Source organism: Carcharodon carcharias, chromosome 5 (genome assembly GCF_017639515.1).
Source record: "Carcharodon carcharias isolate sCarCar2 chromosome 5, sCarCar2.pri, whole genome shotgun sequence".
Lineage (NCBI taxonomy): Eukaryota > Metazoa > Chordata > Chondrichthyes > Lamniformes > Lamnidae > Carcharodon > Carcharodon carcharias.
Genome location: NC_054471.1, coordinates 49,707,288 through 49,734,031, shown reverse-complemented (window position 1 = coordinate 49,734,031; position 26,744 = coordinate 49,707,288). Strand labels below are relative to the sequence as shown.

The following is a 26,744-nucleotide window of genomic DNA, read 5'->3' as shown; positions in this document are numbered from 1 at the left end:
TGAATTGTACAGTATATCCATGCTTTAATCTGGTGCAACGGTAAGTGTACACGTTACATTCATCACATTATGGGCATCACATATTGGGTGGAATCGACCCGGGTTTGCACTAAGGGTGGCAGCAGGCGGGAAAAAGGACGTTTTAACCGTTAGCCACAATGGTGGCTTTTCACGCCAATCCTGCCTTATTAATTATGCACTCCCGGGAAACACGCCATTTCAATGGCGGACGGGCTCTCATTCACCCGCCATTCTGTCACCTCGCCGCTTCCTCAGGCCGGACACCATATTTAAAATATTTAAAGCGTGCACACCTCTCAGTGCTTCCAGCCCACGCCTGCTGCAAAGGAGACATGGCCCCAAAAGGCCTCCAGTTTAATGACGCGTCCCTCGAGTGTCTTTTGGACACTGTGGAAGCCCACCATGATGTCCTCTACCCCCACTCTGGCCGCAGTAACATCACTAATCCAGCATGGGAGGCAGTGGCAGTGGTGGTCAGCGCCAATGCCCGACAAAAGAGGACAGCCACCCAGTGCTGAGAAAGGATGAATGATCTCCTCCATTCCACCAGGGTAAGTCAGTCTTCTCATCACTGTCAACTCACACATCCATCACAAACCCATCACACATCCACAGGGATCTCACTACTGCCACTTCAAGGGACATCACCATTAACTCTCTCACGCACATTGTCTTCATCCCATCCATGGGACCACTCACCGCCCACAAATACGAGGCATACTCATCATCAGGCCTGGCAGACATCCTGCTTACACTCTCTCCATCTCTATTCATGCAGGACAAGCTGGCACACACAAGAGGGAGAGGTTGCAGACTGCTGGAAGAATGCCTGAAATCAAGGTCCTAACAGACTTTGAAAACTGAGCCATTCAGCTGGCCGGTGAGGTCCTGGACCAGTCCTGTGCTGACGGTGAGGTCGGCGGTGCTCTACCAAGTGAGGATCCAGCAGTGCAACATCCATCAGACAACCACGTCATGAGTGATGTGTCCTGTTTCACAGGCCACTGCCATGCACTAATTATCTCTCCTTGCTTCCGCAGGCACATCTGGGAAACAGCCGAGTCCATGACCCAGGGCCTCCATCAACCCTGAAGAAACCTCTGAAGAGGAATCTGAAGGCACCCTCCTTGAAGTCCCATCACAGTGCTCACCCACACCCTGCACCAGTGCAGAGACACACTCCTTGGTGGGACCTAACTTTAGAATAGCCTTGGGGTCATAATCTGGTGAGCATATTGCACTGTCTGATCCACAGCAGGTGCAGGCAGTGACTTCCCAGGTTTCCTGCACACGAAGGACTGTTGGAGGGCAGAAACCTGCTGAGTCTGAGTCAGATGATGAGCCTCTGGATTCTGTCTGCCACATTTCAGTTGCTGCAGCTGTAAAGACAAGCTTGAGAGCATGAGGAAGGGAATGTCCGCTGCACTCCTCACATTGCAAGAAACGATGGAGGGGTCCGTCCACCTTCACTCTGAGGTGATAGCGCCAGCATGCCAACGCACCAAGGTCAACACTGGTAAGATGGCAGCCGCCATGGAGACCTTGGTCTAGGACATCAGTCCTGCACTGCTGCGTGGGCTCAACTCCATCGCTGATGCCATCGTTGGCCTCCAAAAGTGTCAATGTGAGATGACTGTGGGGCAGCCCGATGTCACTCCAGCTACCCCTTCTCCTCAAGGAGTCACCCGGGGGCCTCAGGCCCCCATAGGGAGGAGGATCAGCAGGTACACACACCAGAACCATCCACCCAGTTGACTCCGGGAGTGTCCAGCCCATTCAAATCCCCTCTTCCTGTGACCCCAGCTGCGCAGGCCAAGGAGGGTGCCACTGCCACACAGAACCCGAAAGCAGGCCAGGGCCTTCCAGGTCTCGACCCTCCAGAAGACATCCATCAATGTCACCACAGACAGGGCATAGCAGTCAGCAGGCTGCCTCCACCTCTGCTGTGGATGTCAGGGGAGCACAAATACATAGCAACAGGGTTAGGAAGGTTAAGAAGGTATAGTTGCACAGCCATGGATCAGGTGTTAAACATTTGAACTTAATGTTCACTACTGTAAACAAGCTCTCAAGAATATCCCCCTGCCTTTGGCTCCTTGTTCTGAAGAGCAGTGTTTGTGTCACTCAGATGTGAAACCTTGGTTCCTGCACAAGATAAAGGCAGGTGTCTCAGTCCCGGGCCTCTTCCCTGTGCTTTGTGTAGAACGTTGTGGGCAGGATTCTATCATTCTCTCTGTGTGCTCCCAGCACCTTTAATCTCTTCACATCTGTGACACTGATGCTGTGCTCCTGAAGGGTTCAGGACAAAGGATCAGATGCTTTTAAATTTTCATGGCTGCGTCTCTATGATATGACTCTGATCACAGAGCATAAGTGAGGTGCCCTCAGCCAGACAGGAGTTGATATTCCACAGAGACTAAGTAATTATCTATGCAATGTCCTCAATGCACATCATCATCATGCTCCTAGAATCGAGTGACTATAAGGGCCTCCACTGCGTTTCCATGACAGGAGTCTTGTCACGGCGGATATGTACACTAACATCAGTCTGGCTGGAGTCAAATGTTCACAGGTGCAATGTGAGGATCTAAGGTGCCTCCTCACTGCATGTCCTCATCATCCTCCACAAATCTAGCAGCTATGAGGGCCTCGCGAGTGCACCTGCCTCATCTGGCCAGTGCGAGAGCCTCATCACCATCATCATCACCTTCGAGGACCTCCTCACCCTCACCCTTGTCGATGTCCTCTTCATTGGAGGAGACCTTCAGCTCCTCCATCTCCTCCTCAGTGAGTTCCTCTCCCCGTTGCTGCGCCAGGTTAAAGGGCGTAGTAGGTGATGATGATGCGTGATGCCCTCTGTGGACTACATTGCAGGGCTCCACCAGACCAGTCCAGGCACCGGAACCTCATTTCCAGTATCCCAATGGTTTGCTCCACTGAGCTGAGTTGCAGCGTGAGCCTTATTATACCCTCGCTCTGCTGCAGTCTGAGGCCGCTGCATGGGTGTCATCAGCCACAGCCTCTGCAGGTAGACCTTGTCCCCGAGGAGTAAAGTCTGCAATAGACACTTAGAACTTTATTTTATTTCATCTCAGCATGGCTCCTGAGGTCTAACCATGGTGGATACGGGGTGAGTTGGCATGAAGAGTGTAAGGGCAAAGAGAGGGAGACATGGGTTGGCATGAGTTGGAACTAAGCCGGTATTGGGGTACGAAGGGCTATGGGGTGGCTAGGGAGGCATAGGTTGGCACAGAGGGTATGAAGGGCCATGGAGGTGGGTTGAGGGGCATAGGTTGGCAAGGAGGGTGTGTGGGGCCCTGGGGGTGGGTGGGGGGCATAAGGAAGCATAGATGGGACGTGTATGGGAACATGAGGGTGTGCGAGGGGTGAGAGCAGAGGGCTGTGTTTTGTTCGTTTTATTCTTTTTCTTACAAGTCCCAAGCACCGAGGTAGGCCTTTCATTCAAACCGCTTCCAGCAGTCCCTGTGGCTGCCCCTGAACTTCTTCTGGCTGGCTCGACTCCAGTTAACACCTGCAACCAACCTCCCCACACCGTGTCACTCCCACCCCCCTCCCCCAACAAACACACCCTGAATGAAAATGAGAACACCTGGGGCCCTTTCTCCCGAGTTGGATTTACGTGGTCGGGAATTTTCCCGACTCTGTGCTCCTGCCTTGAGAGCGAAAATTCAGCCCATTAACCCTGTTTCTCTCTCCAGCAGATGCTGCCTGACCGGCTGAGTATCTCTAGCATTGTCTGTTTTTATTTCAGGTTTCCAGCATCCGCAGTGTTCTGCTTTTTGAATAATTAAAACTCTGACTGGCCTGAAACACTTAACAGTCGTGGTGTGGTAGGACAGTCATCTCAGCCCCAGGACATCACTGCAGGAGTTCCTCAGGATGGGATCCTAAGCCTGTCGTAAGGTCAGGAGGGGATTCTGGCCTCTGGTTGCAGGGCGTTCATCCATTCATAACTCCCCAGATAATAAATCAATCTGTGCCAGAAGAAGTTGGACTGGCAAGTAACAAATGTGCCACACATATGCCAGGTATTGATGTCACCAACAAGAGAGAGTGCAACCAACTCCCCCTGACATTCAACGACATTACCATAGTAAAATTCCCAACCATCAATATCCTAGATTCACCACTGACTGAAAATGTAATTGGACCAGTCACATAAATACTGTGGCCACAGCAGCAGGGTCTAGGTATTCTCCAGGTTACAAGTAGGGACGTGGGTGCACGTGGGGAGAGCTGCAGGGGTGGGGGCTGTATGGGGTTGGGGCGTGGGTAGATGTAGGGGTCTGGACATGTGTTGGGAGAGGTGTTTTGCATGTGGCTGCGTGTGGGGATATGCTATGTGAGGGGGGAGGGGTGGATACAGCTACTTATGGGGGTGCGGGTGAGTAGGTGTCGGATGTGAGTGGGGAGGTATGGGTACAATACGCGTGGGGGTGTGGATGTGTGTGCAGGGAGGTGTGGTGGGGTGGATGTGTCGATGGAGTTGTGGGGGTGTGAGTGCGGTGTGAGGGCGTGTGTGGGGGGAGACGCAGGGGTGGGTATGGGTGTTGTGGGGAGAGGTGCATTGGTGTGAGAGGAGCAAGTGTGGGGTAGGGGTGTGCATGTGTGTGGAGGGAGTATTGGGATATGCCAATGTTTTTTTATCCTCAGCTTGATGAGCAGAATGTTCACACACAGGCAAAAAGAGCAGTCTCATCCTCAAAAAAATTAAAAGGTAAAAATATGGCAACTGAGACAGAGGTAGTAAATTAGAAAATCTTCAAGTCAAAGGTATTAAGTATTTCCAAATACTATTAGCCAACAGCTATCAGTACCAATAAGCCATACAAAGCCAAAGGAAGATGACAAGAGGTTAAAGGATTCAAATTTGCCTGCAACTGATATTTTCTTTTCGACAAAGAATGACGTTTTACTCCCTGAGCCTGCAGATTTAAAATTAAGTGTTCTAAAAAAGTGGGTTTGTTAAAAATAATTAAATATAAAACAAACATGTGTCTTTAACTATACAAAATACATGAAAAGAGATCTAATCACACGGCTTGCAATACCTGTTGTCACGGAGCCACAGAAGAAGGATAACAATCAGGCTGTGTTCTTATAACCCGCCAGTGTTTAACAACTGTCAGGGAAGTTGACAGTGAGTGCTGAGTCACTGGCACCTCATACACACTGACATGTACTGGGCCTGTGCTAAAAGAGAATCAGATGTTGATCAGGATCAGCAGAGACCTGATACAAAGACTGGTGTGTCTCTAGTCAGTGTAGTGCCCTCTGCAGACCGCTGCTGGCTCAGCCAGCAATGAAAGTACTGCCAGAGACAGCTCTTAAAATGGATAATGGCAGTCTAAACCTCACCACCTTAGACTTTGCTGGAGCATCTGAACCATTTGCGGATCAGGAACTTCCAGCTGCTCTTCTCCGAAGATGACCAATCAAGAGCCTGCCTCCGGGCTCCCTGACCAATGAGGAAGCTTGGGCCGGCATGGCGTGGCCATTTTGTCAGAGGAATGATTTCTGCCTCAAGGGACCATAGCGTGTTTCAGAGAAGCTCCGCAGCTCCCAAGGACGGGATAAAGAGGGCAGCTTCTCCAACCAAGCAGGCATAGATGGAAGCGGCTGAGAAAGTGAGAAACTACAGAATGTGCCCTCTCCACCCGAAAGACCAGCAACAAGAGGGTATGGCAGTTCCATGGCATAGCACTTTCAGGCGCCAAGCCCCACACTCTGACTTACCCAACATCCCCCTGCACAGCATGCTTCAGGACATTACAGCTGCACTCTTTCCTCTCCCTGCAGGCACCTCACATCCCTACCTGAGCAGCCAATACTCACACTCATCATCATCCCTTTGCCCTCTCACAACCATATCTCACAGTAACCCTCTCAAATGGCCATCTTCACCCCTCTGCACATAAGCCATTACAACCATTCACATCTCCCTGCTTTTTCACCTTGCAGAAGAAGAGTGCATACCAATTGGTGAGAGGCGGAGATGCTTGGTTTGGGAGAGGCAGGGGAATTAATCACTCCAATGATAGCCATATTGACTGCTGGTAAAGCGTGGCCCACTGGAGCTTGCACCATGAGGGTGCAGATGTCAGCAGCAGCTTGCTATGAGAGGCTAATCCTCCTGAGGCAGAGGTGCTCACACATGTCAAGACAACTAATCCTCTGACTGCAGACCCTTTGTTGGGGGTCTTGCCTCGTTCCAGCTGGGTCTCGGTGTACCTTCCCTCTTCCCTGTGGAGGGACATGCAGCTGAGGAGAAGGCAGCTGGTGCTGTTGTTGAAGTTGCTTCTGCTGGGGCATGTTGCAGTGAAAAGCCCCCTGCCCTAGACCCTCAGCAGAGGGAAATGCTGTAGCTGCATGAGTTACTTCCTTCCCTTTGAGAGGCCGGCAGCAGAGAAGTGCAGCTGAGGGCAGGCGAATTGCTGGTCAGGTGAAGTGCCTTCCAGTTAGTTGGCAATGATCTGTCACGCAATGAAAGCACACTGACAGAAGGAGTGCTTTGCAAAGCAGCCTCACATCTGGAGCTTTCCATTTCAACTGATCAAAGCCTTCACAGCTTGTCAGCTTCACTGAGGCAGTCCATCCCACCATGCCCTTGCCTTCTCCAACACAACGTGGGACTGTCGGGAAAGAGTGAATCTATGAGCAAAACCCTCTTAATTGCCAATTGCCTGTTTAACAGCTTTCATTCCCAATCACTCCCGACCTGCCCTGGAAAAGGGCAGAAGAAGGCAGTCGCTGGGATACCGGCCCAGTACATTTTTTGCAATTTTCCCACCCCTCACCTCCAACCTGCCTCTTCTTTTTCATTCATTCATGGGACGTGGGCATCAAATGTAGGCCAGCATTTATTGCCCATCCCTAATTACCCTTGTTCAGAGAGCATTTAAGAGTCAACCACATTGCTGTGGTCACATATAGGCCAGAACAGGTAAGGAGGGCAGATTTCCTTCCCTAAAAGGCCAGATGGGTTTTTACAACAATCGACAATGGTTTTATGGTCATCATTAGACTTTGAATTCCAACTTCCATGGCAGGATTCAAACCCAGGTCCCTCAAAGCATTACCCTGGCTCTCGGGATTATCATTCCAGCATCAATATCACCCCGCCATCGCCTCCCCATGGAGGCAGCCTGGGAAAACTCCTCCCTGCATTTCAACTAACTGATTGCAGGAGACATCTGTTCATTTGTTATTATTGAAGTTGCTTTTAGAGTGATAGAGTTATACAGCCCTTCGGCCCATCATGTCCGTGCCGGTCATCATGCACTTCTCTATTCTAATCCCATTTTCCACCACTTGGTCTGTGGCCGTGTATGCTATGGGGTTTCAAGTGCTCATCTAAATACTTCTTAAATGTTGATTTCTACAGATTATCTTTGATCAGTATACAATGCATCACTTAATCTCTGCTCTGCCATGTGCATAGTGCTGCATTTATAAAATCATAGACTTTTACAGAAACACGGAGAAAGAGGCCATTCAGCCCACACCACCCAATTAGGTGCCATCAGTAAACCTCAAACCCTTCTTCAGCTTGGTATCCAATTTTTACTCCTCATACGTCTGTGAAGAGCTTCATGATATTTTTCAATGTTTAAGGTGTTATCTAAATACAAGTTATTGTTGTTTCCTGACTTCTTTGCTTTGTTACTTTTAGTGACCTGTGTTTCTGCCTCTCTACTCCATTTGAAATCTGAACATTTAAGATGGTTTTCCTTTCTCTGTTCTTACTTCCACAATACATTCTTTCATTCTTTTCTACGTTGAACTATATCTGCTGCTTATAAGACCCTCCTGCTGGCCATTGTCCTCCTTCAGTCTTTCATATTCTTTGTTGTAATTTGCCATCTCCCTCAATTGGGCACTGTCAAAGCTCAGTATTATCCCCTCCATTCTCAAGTCAAAATACAGCACCTTATAAAAATATATATAAGATATATATATATATATATGCTGGCCAGGAAGCCAGTACCTGGGATGGGGCACTCCAGTTACATGGAGAAGTTAGAGTTGTTCTCCTTAGAGCAGGGGAGGTTAAGTGAAGTGTTCAAAACTACAAGGGATTTTGGTAGAGCAGATAGCAGATAACTGGAGGACACGGATTTAAAGTAATTGGCAGAAGAACCAGAGGGAGTATGAGGAGAACTTATTTTATGCAGGGAGTTGTATTGATCTAGAATGCTCTACCTTTAAGGGTGGTGGAAGCAGATTCAACGGTAACTTTCAAAATGGTATTGATAAATAATTGAAGGGGAAAATATTGCAGAGCTTTAGGGAAAGAGCAAGGAACTGTTTGTCTGGCACTTTTAAAGAGCCAGCACAAGCAAAAGAGGCTGAATGGCCTGCTTCTGTGCTGTAAGGCTCTATGATCTCCTTTCACACAGCAGATCCAAGGTCAGGTCTTGAGGAACTGCCCAGGCTATATAGCCCTCCCCTGGAGGCATCCCCTCCAAGGAAGAGACCATATTTGAGGCAGCTAGAGGTTCTCTGCCAAACACAGTTGTGTGGGATGGATCAGGGCAGGTTTGGACCCAGTATACCCAGACTCCAGGTTATCGGTGGGCGTTCTGTACACACCAATCCAACATACAGCAGGAGTGTGCAGGAGGCCAATGATATTTTGGAGTCATAGTGTGGAATTTAATGCCCCCACCCATGGTGAGCTTGATGGCAGGGGCAGATTTAATCAGGCTGGAGAGTGGCAGGTGGGGATCCTGCCACCTTCCTGTCTCCACCCATGTTGATTCTGTGTCGGGAAGCCCGTGAATGGCCTTACTGCCGCTTACTACAACCAAGGCAATTAATGCTCACTGAAGGGTCTCATCTGGCCAGCATTAACCCAGAGATGGGCAGACGGCTTGCCATATGGGGAACACAACAAGCAAACCCGTGGTGGAGTTGGAGTACTTGTGGGCTCCTGGATGGGTCGGAGGGGCGGGGGGGAGCAGGGGTGGTAGAAGGTCCCTCTATCAATGGCATTCAGCCTCTGATCAATGGACCTGGTATCAGGAAGGGGGACACAGAGACCCAGCCCCCTGCTCATGTTGCTGACACCCTTCCACCACAACTGTCTCCTCACTAAACCCCCTGCCTTCACCCACCTCTAGCCTGTGTTGATCCTGGGCCTCAGGGAGGTAAAAACAAAAAACTGCGGATGCTGGAAATCCAAAACAAAAACAGAAATACCTGGAAAAACTCACTTTAGCCAGACCAACTCTATTTCCAGGACTTAGAGCTGTTTCATTTTGACACAATGAACACAGGGGCTACAAGATATTTCAGAATTCTTTCTTCATATTTAAAGTTTTTTAACTTAATAAATGTTTTAAGCTTATGTCGAATTGTAAAGTAGCTGTTACAATATGGAAGGAGAAATACTCAACAAAAGAAAAATGGAATCAATAAAAAGTTTGATTTTACTCCATATGCAACACAATAACAAACTGAAGCACAAGCTCATAACAGTCAAGTCCCTAATTAGGCAAAATGGGGTGATCTTTCGTAAACTGGGTGATATAAACCAAGATTGTAAGTACTGTGGTAAAACCCCAAGAACAGAAGGTGAAGTAGGGGATGCTTACCTCGGTCTGATAGTAGTAGCAGCGGGTTTATTGTAATTCTCTCATTCTCTTTCCCTGTGCTCCCCGCAACCCCACCACATACCCCTGCCCTCTCTTAAGTGTTCTCGCAGCACATGTTATTCTCTGACTGAGAGCAGACTAATGCATGTTCTCAGGCCTGTGCTGGTGCCAAATGTACTCCTGTGTGATTCAGCCACAAATTTTACTCTCCCATGGGTCTCTACCCTTTGCCTTTCCTATGACTGGTGTTTAGGAATTAATGCATGACCTGCCACTGTGTGCCAACAAAAATATCTTGTATTCTTATAGCAACTTTAATGTAGTAAAGCATTACAAGGTACTTCACAGGACTGATCACCAAAACAAAACTTGACGTCGAGCCACATGTTAGGGCAGATGACCAAACACTTAGACAAAGAGGTAGGTTTTAAGGATGAGAGAGAGTTAGAGAGACAGAGAGGTTTAGGGAGGGAATTCCAGAATTTAGGTAACTGAGGGAACAGCCTCCAATGCTGGAACTATGAGAATTGGAACCAAATTTAAAGAGCACAGAGATCTCAAAGGGCTAGAGGAGGTTGCAGAGAGTGAGAGAGGCGTGAGGCCACAGAGGCATTTGAAAACAAGGATGAGAACTTTATAATCGAGGCATTGCCTGATTAGGAGCCAGTGTAGGGAAGAGAGCACAGGGGTGACAGGTGAAAGGAACTTGGCGCGAGTTAGGAGATAGGCAGCAGAGTTTTGGATAAGCTTAAGTTTACAGCAGGTAGAATATGTGGGGCCAGGCAGGAGTGCACTGGAATAATCTAAGTTTATGAACTGTCTGATACAGTCTCAGACATTGTCTCAGACATTGAGTTGGTAGCTGGAACAGAGTTTGAGATAGGGACTGGAGACCATAACTCTGGTCTTCCCAATATTGGAGAAAGTTTCTACTTATTCAGTACAAGATGTTGAACAAGCAGCGTGTCAAATCAAAAGCAGTGAAGGGGCTGAGAGACGTAGTGGCGAGGTAGTGCTGGGGTGTTATCAGTGTATATGTGGAACCTGACAATGCATTTTTGGATGATGCAACTAAGGAGCGTCATGTAGGTGAGAAATAGGAGGTCTAGGATAAACCCATGGGGGACATCAAAGGTAATGGCGTGGATGTAGGAAGAGAACCCATTGCAAGGAGATTCTCTGGGTATGATTGGATAAATAGGAATGAACCAGGCGAGGGCAGTCCCACACACCTGGATAGCAGAGGAGAGGAGTTGGAAGAGGATGGTGTGGTCAAAGGCTGCAGGCAGGTCAAAAAGATGAGGAGGGATGGTTCACTGCAGCCACAGTGACAGAGGATGTAATTTCTGCCTTCGATAAAAGATGTTTTGATAGTATGGTAGGGGTGCACACCTGATTGGAAGGATTCAAGCATGGAGATTCAGAAAGGATTCAGCAGTTCATTTTCCATCTATGTGGAAACAACCAGCTGAAAAGAATAGAGTGGACTGAGCTTCATGTTTGAGATGCTGGCTGAGATTCATTCATGAGGGAGAAAGGAGTTGAAGGATATGCTGCTGGGCTTGGATGAAGATGAATGGGGGAGACTGAAACTCCGGCAATGAGGCTGAATGGCTCATTTCTGTGCTGTAAATTCTATGTGTAATGGTTGTCAGAGTTAGTGAAACATTGCATTTCTTTTATTTTATGAATCAGGATGGTTGTAAAGTAAATATTGTAATCTACTGAAATCTCTGGCGATGTTTTGCTGCTATTTAATTTTTGACTTCTGGCCTGATTCATAGATTCGAAACAATGCTACACAGAATGAATAATTTTCTATTACCTAATATTATCCAAGTACCAAAAGGACTCGTAATATTTCCAGAGAACAAATCCAGTAATTATGGTTACCTGATAATATGTGTATAAAGGAATACTTGGGTTTGTAAGGAACATTTCTGTTACGTAAATGTCTGGTAATGATGTTAATAATAATAATTATCATCATAATCTCAGACAAGGGCACAGATTTAAATTGATAAAAGAAGCAAAAGGAAAATGAGGAAAAACTTTCACGCTGCAAGTGGTTAAGACCTGGAATGCATTGCTTAGAGTGTGGTGGAGGCAAGTTCAATTGAAACATTTAAAAGGGAATTAGATTGTTATCTGAAAAGGAAGAATGTGCAGGGTTACATGGAGAAGGTGGGAGAAAGGCACTAAGTGAATTGCTCTTTCAGAGAGACAGTGCAGACATGATGGGCCGAATGGCCTTCTTTTGTGCTGTATCAATTCTGTGATACTGGTTGGACACAGGTTCGGGAGGCAACAGCACATTCAAGGGGAAAAAAAACTTAAAATACTGTGGACACTGGAAGTCTGGAATAAAAACAGAAAGTGCCAGAAATGCTCAGCAGTACTGGCAGCATCTGTGGACAGAGAAACAAGAGTTAACAGTCTGATAAAAGGTCATTGACCTGAAACATTAACTCGGTTTCTCTCTCCTTGCTGAGTGTTTCCAGCATTTTCATTTTCATTACATCACATTCAAGGACTTTGGAGAAGAATGAGAGGTTGGAAATGGGGTAGTAGTTTGCAAGATCACAGCGTTCATGGATTTTGAGGAGGGGGATGCTGAGGGAAGACTTGAAGAAGCAAGGGACAGGATCTGAGGATAGGGAACCGTCAACAATATCAGCTGATATGGCAGTCAGGATAGTAAGCTAGATAGAAAAGGGGTAACAGAGCAGGAGGCAGGGCTCATGACCAAATTATGTTTGGGGAGGGCATGATGGAGACAAAAGGGAAATTTGAGAAAGCTGCAGGTCAAGGCAGGGGTGAACCTTAGGTAAGTTTGGTTTGGTGGGTTAGGTGAAAGGAGGGCAGCAGTACAGACAGCGGATAGTCTTAATCTTGGTGACAAAGAAATCCATAGATTCCTCTCTTGTTGGTGGAGATGATGATGGAGTGGGCAGGGGAGAGGGCTTTAAGAAGATGATTGATTTTTTCAAAACTGAACCATCTAACACTTTTAAACTAGTTAGAGTTACACTGAATTTCATTAATTCTTATCTGGACCAATGGATCAAATATCACACCTGGAATATGCTTTATCAATGTTCACTTCAATTGTTTTTTTGATTATTAAATTGGAAAGAAAGTAAAGGTTTAAGATGCTCTAAGTACATTCTAGATTCATCAGTAATGAAATAAATAAATAATAACACTTATTAGAAATATTAACCTATCTTTCCTGTGTTTCAGCAATTATTTTTACTTCAGACTTACAGATTTATTTTTATTTTTATCAAGATGAGAATTGTCTCCAAGGGACTGGTATTTAAATCTCATTGGTAGGGAGAAGCTAACATACATGCAAGATTATCTTCATCTCACATTTACATATCAGTTGAAGAACTGTAAACAGTTGGTTATGACCCATCTGGTTCACTAATGTCCTCCAAGGAAGGAAATCTACGGTCCTTACCTGATCTGGCCTACATGTGACTCCAGACCCACAGCAATGTGGTTGACCCTTAAATGCCCTCTGAACTAGGGCAGCTGGGGATGGGTAATAAATGCTGACCTGGCCAGTGATGCCCACATCCCATGAACGAGTAAATAAAAAATAGTTATGACTTGTGGGTTCTGGTGTCAATATCAGGAGCAAATTGGTACTTAAATGACCTGCCTAATTTGGGAAGTTACTTGTAATGGTGGTTAAAAAGATTTCTTCATCCTCAATTCTAATGCTGCTTCAGTGCAGGACAATCAGGTATTTATATTCACCAACTGGAGATACTCTGTCTTGTTACTTCTTATCTAGACTATTAAACACAATGACGCTTCCCAAAGCATAACAAGAAAGTAAAAACATCTTAAGGACCAACGGAAAAGGCATTTGGACTACCAAGCCTAAAACCTCTTGACAGAGGTGAAAATAAGCACAGGGAGTACCTTCAAGAAGATAAAGCTCCATAACATCCCTCTCTGACCAAGTGTCTCTGATAGTCAGAAGACAAAAGCAACCTCCATCCTTCAATCTCGCATCAAATCTAGACCAAAGTGTTTTATCCTTTTTTAAAATTCATTCACGGGATGTGGGCTTCGCTGGCTATTTATTGCCTATCCCTAATTGTCCTTGAGAAAGTGGTGGTGAATTGCCTCCTTGAACCGCTTCAGTCCAAGTGGTGTAGGTACACCCACAGTGCTGTTAGGGAGGTAGTTCCAAGATTTTGACCCAGCGACAGTGAAGGAACGGTGATATATTTCCAAGTCAGGACTCATCCAGGCAAGTGGGAAGTGCTCCATCACACTCTTGACTTGTGCCTTGTAGACAGTGGGGAGTCAGGAGGTGTGTTAGTCATCACACTATGCCTAGAATGTTGATAGTGGGGGATTACCGTGGTAATGCCGTTGAACATCAATGGACAATGGTTAGATTCTCTCTTGTTGGAGATGGTCATTGCCTGGAACCTGTGTTACTTGCCACTTGTCAGCCCAAGCCTGGATATTGTCCAGGTCTTGCTGCATTTGGACATGGACTGCTTCAGTATCTGAGGAGTCCCAAATTGTGCTGAACATTGTGCATTCATCAGCGAACATCCCCACTTCTGACCTTATGATAGAAAGAAGGTCATTGATGAAGCAGCTGAAGATGGTTGGGCCGAGGACACTACCCTGAGGAACTCCTGCAGTGATGTCCTGCAACTGAGATGACTGACCTCCAACAACCACAACCACCTTCCTTTGTGCTAGGTATGACTCCAACCAGTGGAGAGTTTTCCCCCTGATTCCTATTGATTCCAGTCTCTCTAGGGCTGCTTGGTGCCACACTCGGTTAAATGCTGCCTTGATGCCAAGGGCAGTCACTCTCACCTCTGGAGTTCAGCTCTTTTGTCCTCAAGATATCAGTCCAACCCTCAGGACTTCAATTTAGCATTATAGCTCACATTCTCTAGCCCTGCGAGATTCCATCTCCTGGCTGATTCCCTCAGCTAATTGTAGAATATTGCTCGCTCAGGTCATCATGTATACATGCATACAGCCAGAACGCATACAGCTACAGGAGGCTGCAAGAAAATAAACTCTAATTGGAGCACAAACACATCTCTTATCTTGACTCTCTCAAATTTCCTGTACCCCCTTCTCCTGAAGGCACTATGTCTTGCTGGTATAGAACCCTCTAGTCCAACATTCAAGTATCTCTTTTTCATGATTGAGTAATTAGGAACAACAAACCATTCAAATGAATGGTTAGGGCAGCCAAGCACTGCCCGGCTCACACCTAACACATAAAAAACACACACAATGAAACAGGAAATACTCCCACACCCGACCCCCTCCCTCTCCCCACTCCCAACTCCCCCCTCCCCACACCACCAGCCTCTGGACAGTGAGAAAGTCACTCTTTGCTAGCCACAGAAAATGGATCAAACTAGTATTTTTCTGATCTATATGGCCCAGTTCCATAGTAGGAAGCCACTGCTTGCTTTTAAACACTTCTATTTAATTTGATAAATTAAATTACTTAACATCATTCTCATAATCTATATTTTAAAAACTCCGAAGATATTCAAATCGCATTAGCAATTATGCCGCGTGCCAGAATCTAAGCACCGTGAAAACTGGAAGAAACAAATCAGAATACAGTACATCCAAGACATTCCTCCATTAGTGCTTCATCGTGATATTAATTTGGCAGGTATCATTTTTTAAACCTTTTTTCAATAACATAGGGAATCAGTACCCAAAAAAAGTGATTATGAATAATATTGGATAGATTAGTCAATCCCATCAAAGGCACATTGACAGTGACATACCTGCATGCATCCTCTCGTTTTCATATTCCACAGCTGTCTGAGAAGTTGCATTGTACATGGTGAATGGCTGGCTGCTGAACAGGTTATCGCAGTGCAAACTGTGGCAGAGGTTCTCCAGGAAGCGCAGGATGAAGACAATGCTGTTGACTGCTGGCAGGCTCAGTGTGTGCTGTTCTCCATCAAACGTAGCTAGAACCAAGAGATTTTCAGAACCATCAGTCAGGACTGGATTCCAAACCGGATCGCAAATGTGAAAGACCACTGTGTTACCCACTGCACCAGCTCCTTCCCAAAATGTACAAGGTTCTTCCATTTTTATGATCATGTTGACAACGTCATGAAACAAGTTTGCCATCGTCTGCTCAGCTGACTGACAGCGGGCTGCGTTTCCTGCCATTGGATGTCAGGGACCTCATTGTAACACATCAGCACAGCATCATTAGGCCAGCCCTTCGGAATTGTTCCCCCCCCCGCCCACCGCTGGATCGTCTGTCCACCTTGGTGGGAAAGCACTTGGCGAGCTGCACTTTGAGGGGAACTCGGAAGTGAGTACACAGTTATGTTGTACAGCACTTACCAGGGTCGCCTGTTGGACTTCAAGCTTGAGGAATGTTGGGGGTTGGGGACAAGGGCAGCTGTGCCATTGAATATAGCACACGAGCATTCAGGGTTGGGGATAGGGTGGGCAAGGGAAGTGACCACGCATCAGGGACACCTTGTATAAAGTGACCATTCCTCTGCAGTTGAGACAGTTCAGGCACAGCCACATTGATATAATTGGAGTTGGGCCTCTAGTTTATCTGCCCACTCAAGCAACACAGAGGCATCAAAGTTTCACCAAGTGTCTCCAAAGCTTTTCATGCTCCCCTGCCCCCACCCCATCATCCAGCACAGACCACAAACTAATGAACGTTTTAGTGGACTGCAGGACAGTTGGACAACTGGGCATGTTGTATAATCTCCTTACTAAAGCTGGTCATGGAGCAGTCACTGGTGGAGGTGCTCACAGCCCCTTGCAATGTCATCATCCCGGTTTGACCAGTCTCCCCCTTGGTTCAAGCTAACAGTGCAGCCTTGCAGTGTGGGTTAGGAGAATGCCTGCGCCTGAGCTAAGAGCACAGCAGGCAGTCCAATGGGCAAAGCTGTCGCCAATTGGTCAGGTGGAGTGGGGCAGAAGTGGTGGGGTTTCTGGCCAGCCAAGTGGTGGCCAGCACCCTCTGGGAAGCATTAAGGGGCCTTCACACTTAACCAGGACAGGTTCTTAGTAGACCCATGCTAACCACATGTCTCTCTCTTTCATCCTGCAGGAGGAATACATCAGGATCATGGAGCCTAGTGAACTAGCTGTGTGCCTGATGGCCTACAGAGAGCAAAGACGACAAAGGAGAGAGAGCGACTGAGGCTCCTGGCTGCACAGAGGCAGGAGCAACAACCCCAGGAAAAAGAGGCTGCTGGGTCTCAAACACACACCGACAAAGAGCCACAAAGAGCTGGTCGACGCCTAGCGACAACCAGGGTCTATAGACGCTGCCTTTCATTCCTGTAGATGACCAATTACCAGTGTCGCTGGAGACTGCGCATGTCTAGGGAACTGGTCGGTCACATCTACCAGCTCCTGCAAGATCTGTGCCATGGCGACATGGAGGGCATCCACTGCCAGTAGCCGCAAAAGTGACCACGGTGCTCAATTTCTATGCCAGTGGCTCCTTTCAGGGCTCCACAGGTGACCTCTGTGGGATCTCACAAGCCTCCACCCACAAACGTATCCATGAGGTCACAGATGCCTCTTTGCGAGGGCACACAACTTTGTGCATTTTGCCCAGGACCAGGAAAGCCTGGATGCAAGCGCCATTCAATTCACCCAGATCTCAGGTTTCCCATTGTTGCAGGGGGCCATCGACTGCACTCATGTGGCATTCAGATCTCCGTTGCAACATGTGATGAGCTACGTCAACCTCAAGGTGTTCCACACACTGAATGTGCAGCTGGTGTGCGACCACCACAAACGCATCCTGCAGGTGTGCGCACGGTTCCCAGGGAGTGTGCACGACTCTTACATCCTCAGTCCGTCACAGATTCCTGATGTCTTCCAGGGTCCACAGAAGCTGCAGTGATGGCTCCTCGGGAACAAGGGCTACCTGCAGAGGCCGTGGCTGATGACACCCATGTGGAGGCCTCAGACTGCAGCAGAGCGAGTGTATAATGAGGCTCATGCTGCAACTCACAACTTGGTGGAGCAAACCATCAGGATGGTGGAAATGAGGTTCCAGTGCCTGGACCTTCCTGGTGAAGCCCTGCAACACCGTCCACAGAGGGTGTCACACATCGTCCTCGTCTGCTGCGCCCTTTACAACCTGGCACTGTAACAAGGTGATGAGCTGACTGAGGAGGAGATGGAGGAGCTGGAGGTCTCCTCTGATGAGGAGGATACCGATGGGGATGAGGGTGAGAAGGTCCTCGAAGGTGATGATGACGGTGATGATGCAATCGCACTGGCCAGACAAGGCAGGTGCGTTCGGGAGGCTCTCATAGCTGCTAGATTTGTGGAGTGATGACGACATGCAGTGAGGTGACCCCATAGATCCTCACATTGCATCTATGAACGCTTGACTCTAGTCTGGCTTATGGCAGCGCGCACACCCTCTGTGAGAATGCTTCTGTCATGGAGACGCAGTGAAGGCCCTAATAGTCTCTCGATTGCAGGAGGATGATGACAACATGCAGAAAGGATACACCATAGATCTTCACATAACCTCTGAGAATGTCTGACTCCTGTCTGGCTGAGGGCAGCTCGCTTGTGCTCTGTGATCAGGGTCATATCATAGAGATGCAGCCATGATACGTTAGAAGCACCTGATCCTTTGTCCACCTTCAACATCTGACCCCTTCATGAACATAGCGTCACTGGTCACAGATGCTGAAGAGATGCGGGACAGCCCCACCTTAAAGGTTCTGAAAGCACACAGAGAGAATGATGGAACTCTGCGATGCCTGCCCATTACATTCTAGCAGCAATGACCAGCATCATTGAGGTACAGGCATCAATAATGTTTCCAGGGAGTTTGAGGCCGGACCATCATTTTGGTCTGAAGGCTGCATAGAGCACAGGGAAGAGCCCCTGGAGTAAGATGCCTGCCTTTATCTTGCACAGAAAGGTTTCACATCTGAGTAACAAGAACACTGCTCATCAGAACAAGGAGCCATAGGCAGGGAGACATTCTTGGGAGTTTATTGACAATAGTGAACAGTATGTACAAGTAATTAACACCCGTGCCCAGGCTGTGTAACTAATTCTCCATAACTTTCCTAACCCTGCCGCTATATCTTGGTGCTCCCCAGACATCCACAGTGGAGGTAGAGGCAGCCTGCTGACTGCGACACCCTCTCTGTGATGACCTTGGCGGGCATCCTCTGGAGTGCCAAGACTTGGAGGGCCCCAGACTGCTTTTGGGATCCTGCTGTGTGGCAGTGGCACCCTCCTTGATCTGTGAGCTGGAGCTGCTGAGGTCACAGGAGGAGGGGTTTCGGATCGGCCGGACACTCCCGGAGTCACCTGGGCGGATGGCCCCGGGGTGGGCACCTGCTGATCCTCCTCCCTATGGGCGCCCAGGTGCCCCAGCTGGCTCCTTGAGGAGAAGGGGTAGCTGGAGTGAGATCGAGCTGCCCCGCACCCCTCTCGCGTACACACTGTTGGATGCCAATGATGGCATCAGCGATGGAGTTGAGTCTTCGCAGCAGTGCAGGAGTGACATCCTGCGCCAAGGTCTCCATGGCGGGTGCCATCCTGCCAGTGTTGAGCCTGGTGCATTGGCATGCCGGCACTATCACCTCAGAGTGAAGGTGGACGGTCTCCGCCATCGTGCCTTGCAATCTGAGGAGTGCAGCGGACATCCCTTCCTCATATTCCTGAACTTCCTTGTGCAGCTCCGGCATGACAGAGCCCAGGGGCTCGTCATCTGACTCGGACTCAGCAAATTTCTGGCCTCCAGCAGTCCTCTGAGAGCAGGACACCAGGGAAGTCCCTGCTGCCCCAGACAAAAACAAAAAATGCTGGCAAAACTCAGCAGGTCTAACAGAATCTGCGGAGAGAAAGACAGAGTTAATGTTTCGAGTCCGTATGACTCTTCTTCAGAATTTTGAGTCAAATGGACCCAAAACGTTAATTCTGCCTTTGTCTCCACAGATGTTGTCAGACCTGCTGAGTTTTTCCAGCATTTTTTTTTTTGCCTGAGATTTCCAGCATCCGCAGTATTTTGCCTTTATCTAAGCCCTTGCTGCAGCTGCTGTGGATCAGACAGTGCAATGTGCTCACCAGATTGTGATCCCGAGGCTACTCTAAAACTATTTCCCACCGAGGTGTGTGTCTCTGCGCTGGTGGGGGATGTGAGTGAGCGCTGTGACGGGACTTCAGGGAGGATGCCTCCAGATTCCTCTTCAGAGGTGTCTTCGGGGCTTGATTGGAGGCCCTGGGTTGTGGACCCTCTCAGCTGTTTCCCAGATGTGCCTGCGGAACCAAGGAGAGATAATTAGTGCATGGCAGTGGCCTGTGAAACAGGACACATCACTCACAGCATGCTTGTCTGATGGATGTTGCACTGCTGGACCTTCACTTGGTAGAGCACTGCCAAACTCACTATCAGCACAGGAATAGTCCAGATTGTTGCCGGCCAGCTGGATGGATCTGTTTTCAAAGTCCATGAGGACCTTGAGTTCAGGCATTCCTCCAGCAGTCTGCGACCTCTTCCTGTTGTTGTGTGTCAGCTTGTCCTGCATGAATAGAGATGGAGAAAGTGTAAGCAGACGTCTGCCAGGCCAGAAGATAAGTATGCCTGGCATGTGCGGGTGGTGACTGGTCCCATGGATGGGATGAGGACAATGATGGTGTGTGGGAAAGAGTGAATGGTGATGTCCCTTGAACCTCCAGTGAGTGAGATCTCTGTGAATGGGTGATGGGTTTGTGAGTGTGTGAGTTGAGAGTAATGAGAAGAGTGACTTACCCTAATGGAACGGAGGAGACCATTCATCCTCTTGCGGCACTGGGTGGGTATCCTCTTTGGAAGGGCATTGGCGCTGACCACCGCTGCCCCTGCCTCCCAAGCCTGGTTGGTCATGCCGGTGCCCATCCTGCAACCAGTGCGGGGGCGAGGGGGGTGGGTAGAGGACATCCCAGCGGGACTCTACAGCATCCAAAAGGCATTCCAGTGACGTGTTGCTAAACCTGGGGGCTGCAGTCTTTTTGTATTTCATGGACATCTTCGCTGCAGCAGTCGAGGGCTGGAAGTGCTGAGATGTGTGCACGGCTGGACTTTAAATATGGCGTCTGGTGTGGCGAAGCGGCAAGGTGATGGCAGCAGGTGTATGAGAGCCACCCTACTGCCCCACCCCGCCCCCCCCCGCCATAGACACGGCCTGTTTCCTGGGAATGCATAAATATTGTGGCGGTTTTGGGAACGATAAGGCATGAAAACCCTTGATTGCAGCCAGTGGGTAAAACATCGTTTCACCCGCCTGCCCATTACCGCACTTGGTGCAAATCTGGGACGATTCCATCCTGAATTTTTTTTTAAATAAATATATACTTTACACACTATCCAAGTCTACAAAACCAGTTACAGGATTAGGAAAACTTAGTAAAATAAATAACAGGATGTAAACAAAGTGCGAGATTTGGGAGACCTTCCTAATGATATCCATTGTTTATAAAATGTGGCTTGTTGGGTTAGCAGTAAAGTAGTCTTTGAACCGAACTGAAGATGCTGTATAAATGTCATTAAGGGACATGTGTGTTTAGTTGGTCAAACGTCTCATTCACTGAGTTGATGACATCAAATTAAGAAGATGCAATATGCATTGTGGTCTTTTAGTGTCACAGATTGATTGGTGTAGATAATAATGCTGAATAACTATCCAAATGTACAATGAGATTGCAACACGACATTTGAAGTTCACTTCTTCATTGCTACTTCTATAATGGGGTATGTTAGCATAGTGGTTATGCTTCTGGTTTAGTGATCCCACAGGCCTGGACTAATAACCCAGTAAAACAAGTTTAACTCACACCATAGCAGCAGGAAGCTTAAATTCAGCAAAGTAAACAAATCAGGAATTAAAAATTTAGTGTCAGTAATGTTGACCATGAAACTACTGGATTGTCATAACTCACCTGGTTCACTAATATCCTGTAAGAAGGAAATCTGCCATCCTTACCTGGTCTGGCCTACATGGTGACTCCAGACCGATAGCAATGTGGTTCATTCTTAACTCCCTCTGAAAATGGCCCAGCAAGCCACACAGTTGTGTAGCAATGAGCAACAAATGCTGGTCTTGTAGTCGATGCCTACATCCTGTGAGTGAATTTAAAAAAAAATTCTCCCAACTATGTTGGTTACATTACAATGTAACCTTATTCTGACTCTTCCATTTTATTTACATCCCCCCGCCCCCATCCTTTAACCTTCCAGTATGTTGCTTTTTCATCTATCTCCCCTTGCTCAAATCCACTTGTGTCTCTTAGCCACACCCAAGCTGCTGTTTCTGACAAATATATTGCACTCCTCTTATAAAAATATATGTAACTGAATTCGCAATTTCTTAACCATTTGGGAGTGTACACTGCAGGGTAAACAAATTTTGCTGCAGTCCAAAAGCAAGTTGATACTTGTGCTGGCTGGATTCCTTGGGTGGAATTTTCCATTCTCGAGATGAAGTGCCGGCGGGAATGTTGGCGTGATTTCTGATGGGCTGTGGGACAGGTTTTTGCACCAGATCTTCTGCTTTTCAGCTCTTTAATTATGTATCAGAAAGGAGTCTGTTGAATCCAGTAGCATGGTGGGAGGTAATTCATCGGCCCCCATTACCTCATGGGATTGAAGATCCTGGCGCCACATTTAAATATCACCCGCACACATATTCACTCACTGCCATCTACATTAGTGTGCCGTCCAAAGGTACAAGACCCTCCACTCCACGTTTCAGCAAGACCTCTCTGGGGATTCTCCTCCAGGCCATTGAGGAAAGGCAGGAGTGCAGTGAAGTCCCCATGGGAAGGGTGGCTGCCGCCTTGGAGATCCAGGTCCAGCAGAATGCACAGTTCCTACCAGATTAGTGCTTGGACCTGCACTCCATCACTCTAGCCACGGGTGGGCTCCAGCAATGGCTAGGCGAGAGGGGTACGGGGCACCTTGACCTCTCTCCAGGTGCCCCTTCTCCTCAAGGGGTCAGGGAGGGGCCATCAGGCACCAAAAGGGAGGAAGAGCGTTAGCAAGACACAGCGGGGGCATCCACCCAGGAGTATCCAAGGGTTGTCCTGCCGGTCCAAATCTCCTCTGTCTGAGACTCCAGCAACGGCAGCAGGTCAGGCTGAGGAGGGTGCATCAGGCCCTGGAGCAAGTGACCCTCAGCAGACTGGGGCCCTGCCAGCCTCAGGCCTCCAAAGGATGCCCACCAAACTCATCTCAGACAGCAGGGCACAGCAGTCAGCAGGCTGCCTCCGCCTGTGCTGCAGATGTTGGGGCTGCACCTCGGCGTAGCAGTAGAGTAAGGAAAATGAAGAAGTTTTGAATGCACAACGGTGGCACCAGTGTTCATTCACTGTATATAATCTGCACTATTGTAAACATATTTTGCTTTTATACCTCTCCAAGTCTCTGGTATTGAATCGCTCATCGATGTGAGGCAAGGTCCCACATTCATTCATGGGTACCAAATGACCCCTCCTCCCCAATTATCTCCCATCTTGTCCCTTAGTTCCACGAAGTTCACCCAATCTCATCACAGTCAATTGCCTTTGATTCCACATCAGTGACACGAAGAAAGGCATTTTCTATATGAAAATGATGGCTGGACAATGCACAAGTAAGCCTTGCATCTGAGGCTCACATTATGTGACCTCATGAGAGTTGTCCATGGAAGGTTAGCAATTATCCTGATGCTGCTGCACTGCGGATGTTATAATTATTTACAAACATACAGACAAAGAGCAGGGGTAGGTTATTCAGCCCCTCGAGCCTGCTCCGCCAATTAATAAGATCATGGCTGATCCCCGATGACCTATCACCCACCCCCTTGCTTATCAAGAATCTATTCACCTCTGCCTTAAAAATATTCAAAGACTGCTCCCACCACCTTTTCAAGAAGAAGAGTTCCAAAGGCTCAAAGCCCTCTGAGAGAAAAAATTTCACCTCATCTCTGTTTTAAATGGGCGACCCCTTATTTTTAAACAGTGACTCTTAGTACTAGATTCTACCACAAGAGGAAACATCCTCTCCACATCCACCCTGTCAAGACCCCTCAGGATCTTATATGTTTCAATTAAGTCACCTCTTACTCTTCTAAACGCCAGCGGATACAAGCCTAGTCTGTCCAACCTTTCCTCATAAGACAACCCACCCATTCCAGGTATTAGTCTAGTAAACTTTCTCTGAACTGCTTCCAATGCATTTATATCCTTCCTTAAATAAGGTGACTAATACTGTACACAGTATGCCATAAGTGGTCTCACCAGTGCCCTGTATAACTGAAGCATAACCTCCTTTCTTTTGTATTCAATTCCCCTCACAATAAACGATAACATTCTATTAGCTTTCCTAATTACTTGCTGTATCTGCAAACTAGCCTTTTGTGATTCATGCACTAGGAAATCCTGATTCCTCTGTACCTCAGAGCTCTGCAATATCTTAACATTTAGATAATATGCTTCTCTTTTATTCTTCCTGCCAAAATGGATAATTTCACATTTTCCCACATTATGCTCCACCTGCCAGATCCTTGCCCACTCACTTAACCTGTCTATATCTGTTTGTAGCCTCCTTATGTCCTCTTCACAACTTACTTTCCTACCTATCTTTGTGTCATCAGCAAATTTGGCAACCATCCCATCCATCCCTTCATCTAAGTCATTTATATAAATTGTAAACAGTTGAGGTCCCAGCACTGATCCCTGTGGCACACCATTCGTTACATCTTTCCAACCTAAAAAAAAGACCCATTTATGCTTACTCTCTGCTTCCTGTTAGCCAGCCAATCTTCTATCCATGTAAATACGTTACCCCCTACACCATGAGCCTTTATTTTCTGCAATAACCTATGACGTGGCACTTGATCAAATGCCTTCTGAAAATCCAATTACAGTACATCCACTGGTTCCCCTTTATCCACAGCACATGTTACTTCCTCAAGGAACTCCAATAAGTTGATTAAACACAATTTTCCTTTCACAAAAACATGTTGACTCTCCCTGATGACCTTGAACTTATCCTAGTGCCCTGCTATAACTTCTTTAATAATAGCTTTTAACATTTTCCCTACGACAGATATTAAGCTAACTGGCCTGTAGTTTCCCGCTTTCTATCTCCCTCCCCTTTTGAATAATAGTTACATTTGCTATCTTCTAATCTTATGGTACCTTCCCCGAATCTAGGGAGTTTCAGAAAATTAAAACCAATGCATCAACTATCTCACTAGACACTTCTTGTAAGACTCTAGGATGAAGTCCATCAGGACCTGGACACCTGTCAGCCCGCAGCTCCAACAGTTTACTTAGTACCACTTCTCTGGTAACTGTAATTTTCCTGTCTTCCTTCCCCACATCCGTTTCCTGGTTTATTGCTGCTTCTGGGATGTTACCTGTATCCTCTATAATGAAAACTGATGCAAAATATCTGTTCAATTCATCTGCTATCTTCTTGTTTTCCTTATCAATTCTCCAGATTCACTTTCTATTGAACCAATGCTCATTTTGTTGGAATGTATCTGTTCTGTGCATTCTGAAATATCCTGTTAAATATTAGCCATTGCATCCCTATTGACGAATCCCTTAATCTAGTTTGCCAATAATTATTTATTGTGACTCATGTTGGAGTCTTTTCACCGAAGTGCACTTTGCAATGGCTTTATTTTATGGCTGTGAGTTTTTGGCCTTTCATGCCTCCCTGCAGTGTTATTTCATCTCCACTTTTCAGGCTATTACTCCTTTATTAGTTCCCACTCTCCCTATGCATGAGCGACGGATGTTGGTTCCACTCAGTAACATTTGAAATGTCTGCTAGATGGATATGAGTGTGTGATGTCAGAGGTGTGTGCTCAATCCCGATGAAGCTGCCCAATTACCTGTGAGGATCTTACTTTGCTCCTGAATGGCTGTCTAGTGTCGTTTGATGGAATCCCTCTGTGAGGTCACAGATGGCCAATCAAAATGGATTTCATTACATGACTGTGCAATCAGTGCCTTAGGGTTCATTGCAAGGATTTACCTTTATGAGATGGACATATTGAGGACAGTCATGGTATGAAAGCAATGCTCCGGCATATATCCTGAGTGCTTATCAGTATTTAAGAAGCGACTAAGTTATCATTGACTGCTGTGTCAAAACTGACTGGGCCATGTCTCTCCCAGATGCCAAGGCAATGCAGGTTGGAAACTAGGCAGGCTTCTGATGAATGCAGGGTAATGAGTGTTTGTCAATAATCGCATGATGGTCCTGCTGAGCCAATCTCTGAGTACAAAGCTAACATAACCCACAGGTTTGCCCCCATGCTGTTGTGTGACAGATCATTGTGTCCTGATATCCGATGGCATCCTAGGGCTCAGTTTCATGGAAGCAGCCTCCGCATTAATCGTGCATGAGATCTGGAATTTGGCAAAGGTGATGCTGTCTGGATGGTCAAGTGATAACCATTGATTTTCCTCTTTGAGCCGCTTTACTAAGCTGTTGTCACACTGGCATGAGTGCATCGATGTGTGCAATAGCTGCCATGGCCACTGTTCGCACCATTGTTGAAAAAACTGCACTGGATTCATAGAAATCACAGAAGGTTTACGGCACAGAAAGAGGCCACTTGGCCCATCACATCTATGTCAGCCGAAAAACGAGCCATCTAGCCTGATCCCACTTTCCAGCATTTGGTCTGTAACCCTGCAGGTTTGGGGGAGGCAGTGGCATAGCGGTATTGTTAATGGACTGATATTACAGAGACCCAGGGTAATGTTCTGGGGACCTGGGTTCAAATCCCACCATGGCAGATGGTGAAATTTGAATTCAATAAAAATCTGGAATTAAAAATCTGATGATGACCACAAAACCATTGCTGCCGGTCATAAGAACCCATCTGGTTCACTAATGTCCTTTAGGGAAGGAAATCTGCTGTCCTTACCTATTCTGGCCTACATGTGACTCCAGACCCACAGCAATGTGGTTGACTCTTAAATGGCCTCTGAAGAAGGGCAATTAGGGGTGGGCAATAAATGCTGGTCTAGCCAGTGATGCCCACATCCCATGAATGAATAAAAAAAAACACTTGAGGTCCA

The 26,744-nt window shown here is 47.2% G+C and overlaps 1 protein-coding gene across 1 annotated transcript in view; it reads right to left on the bottom strand.

The window, feature by feature from the left end:
- scml4 (Scm polycomb group protein like 4) overlaps window positions 1-26,744 on the bottom strand; it is a 233,000-nt gene that overhangs the window by 13,096 nt on the left and 193,160 nt on the right. Inside the window, 1 exon segment of the mRNA XM_041187345.1 lies at window positions 15,440-15,628. Coding sequence (XP_041043279.1) covers window positions 15,440-15,628 — 189 coding nt within the window.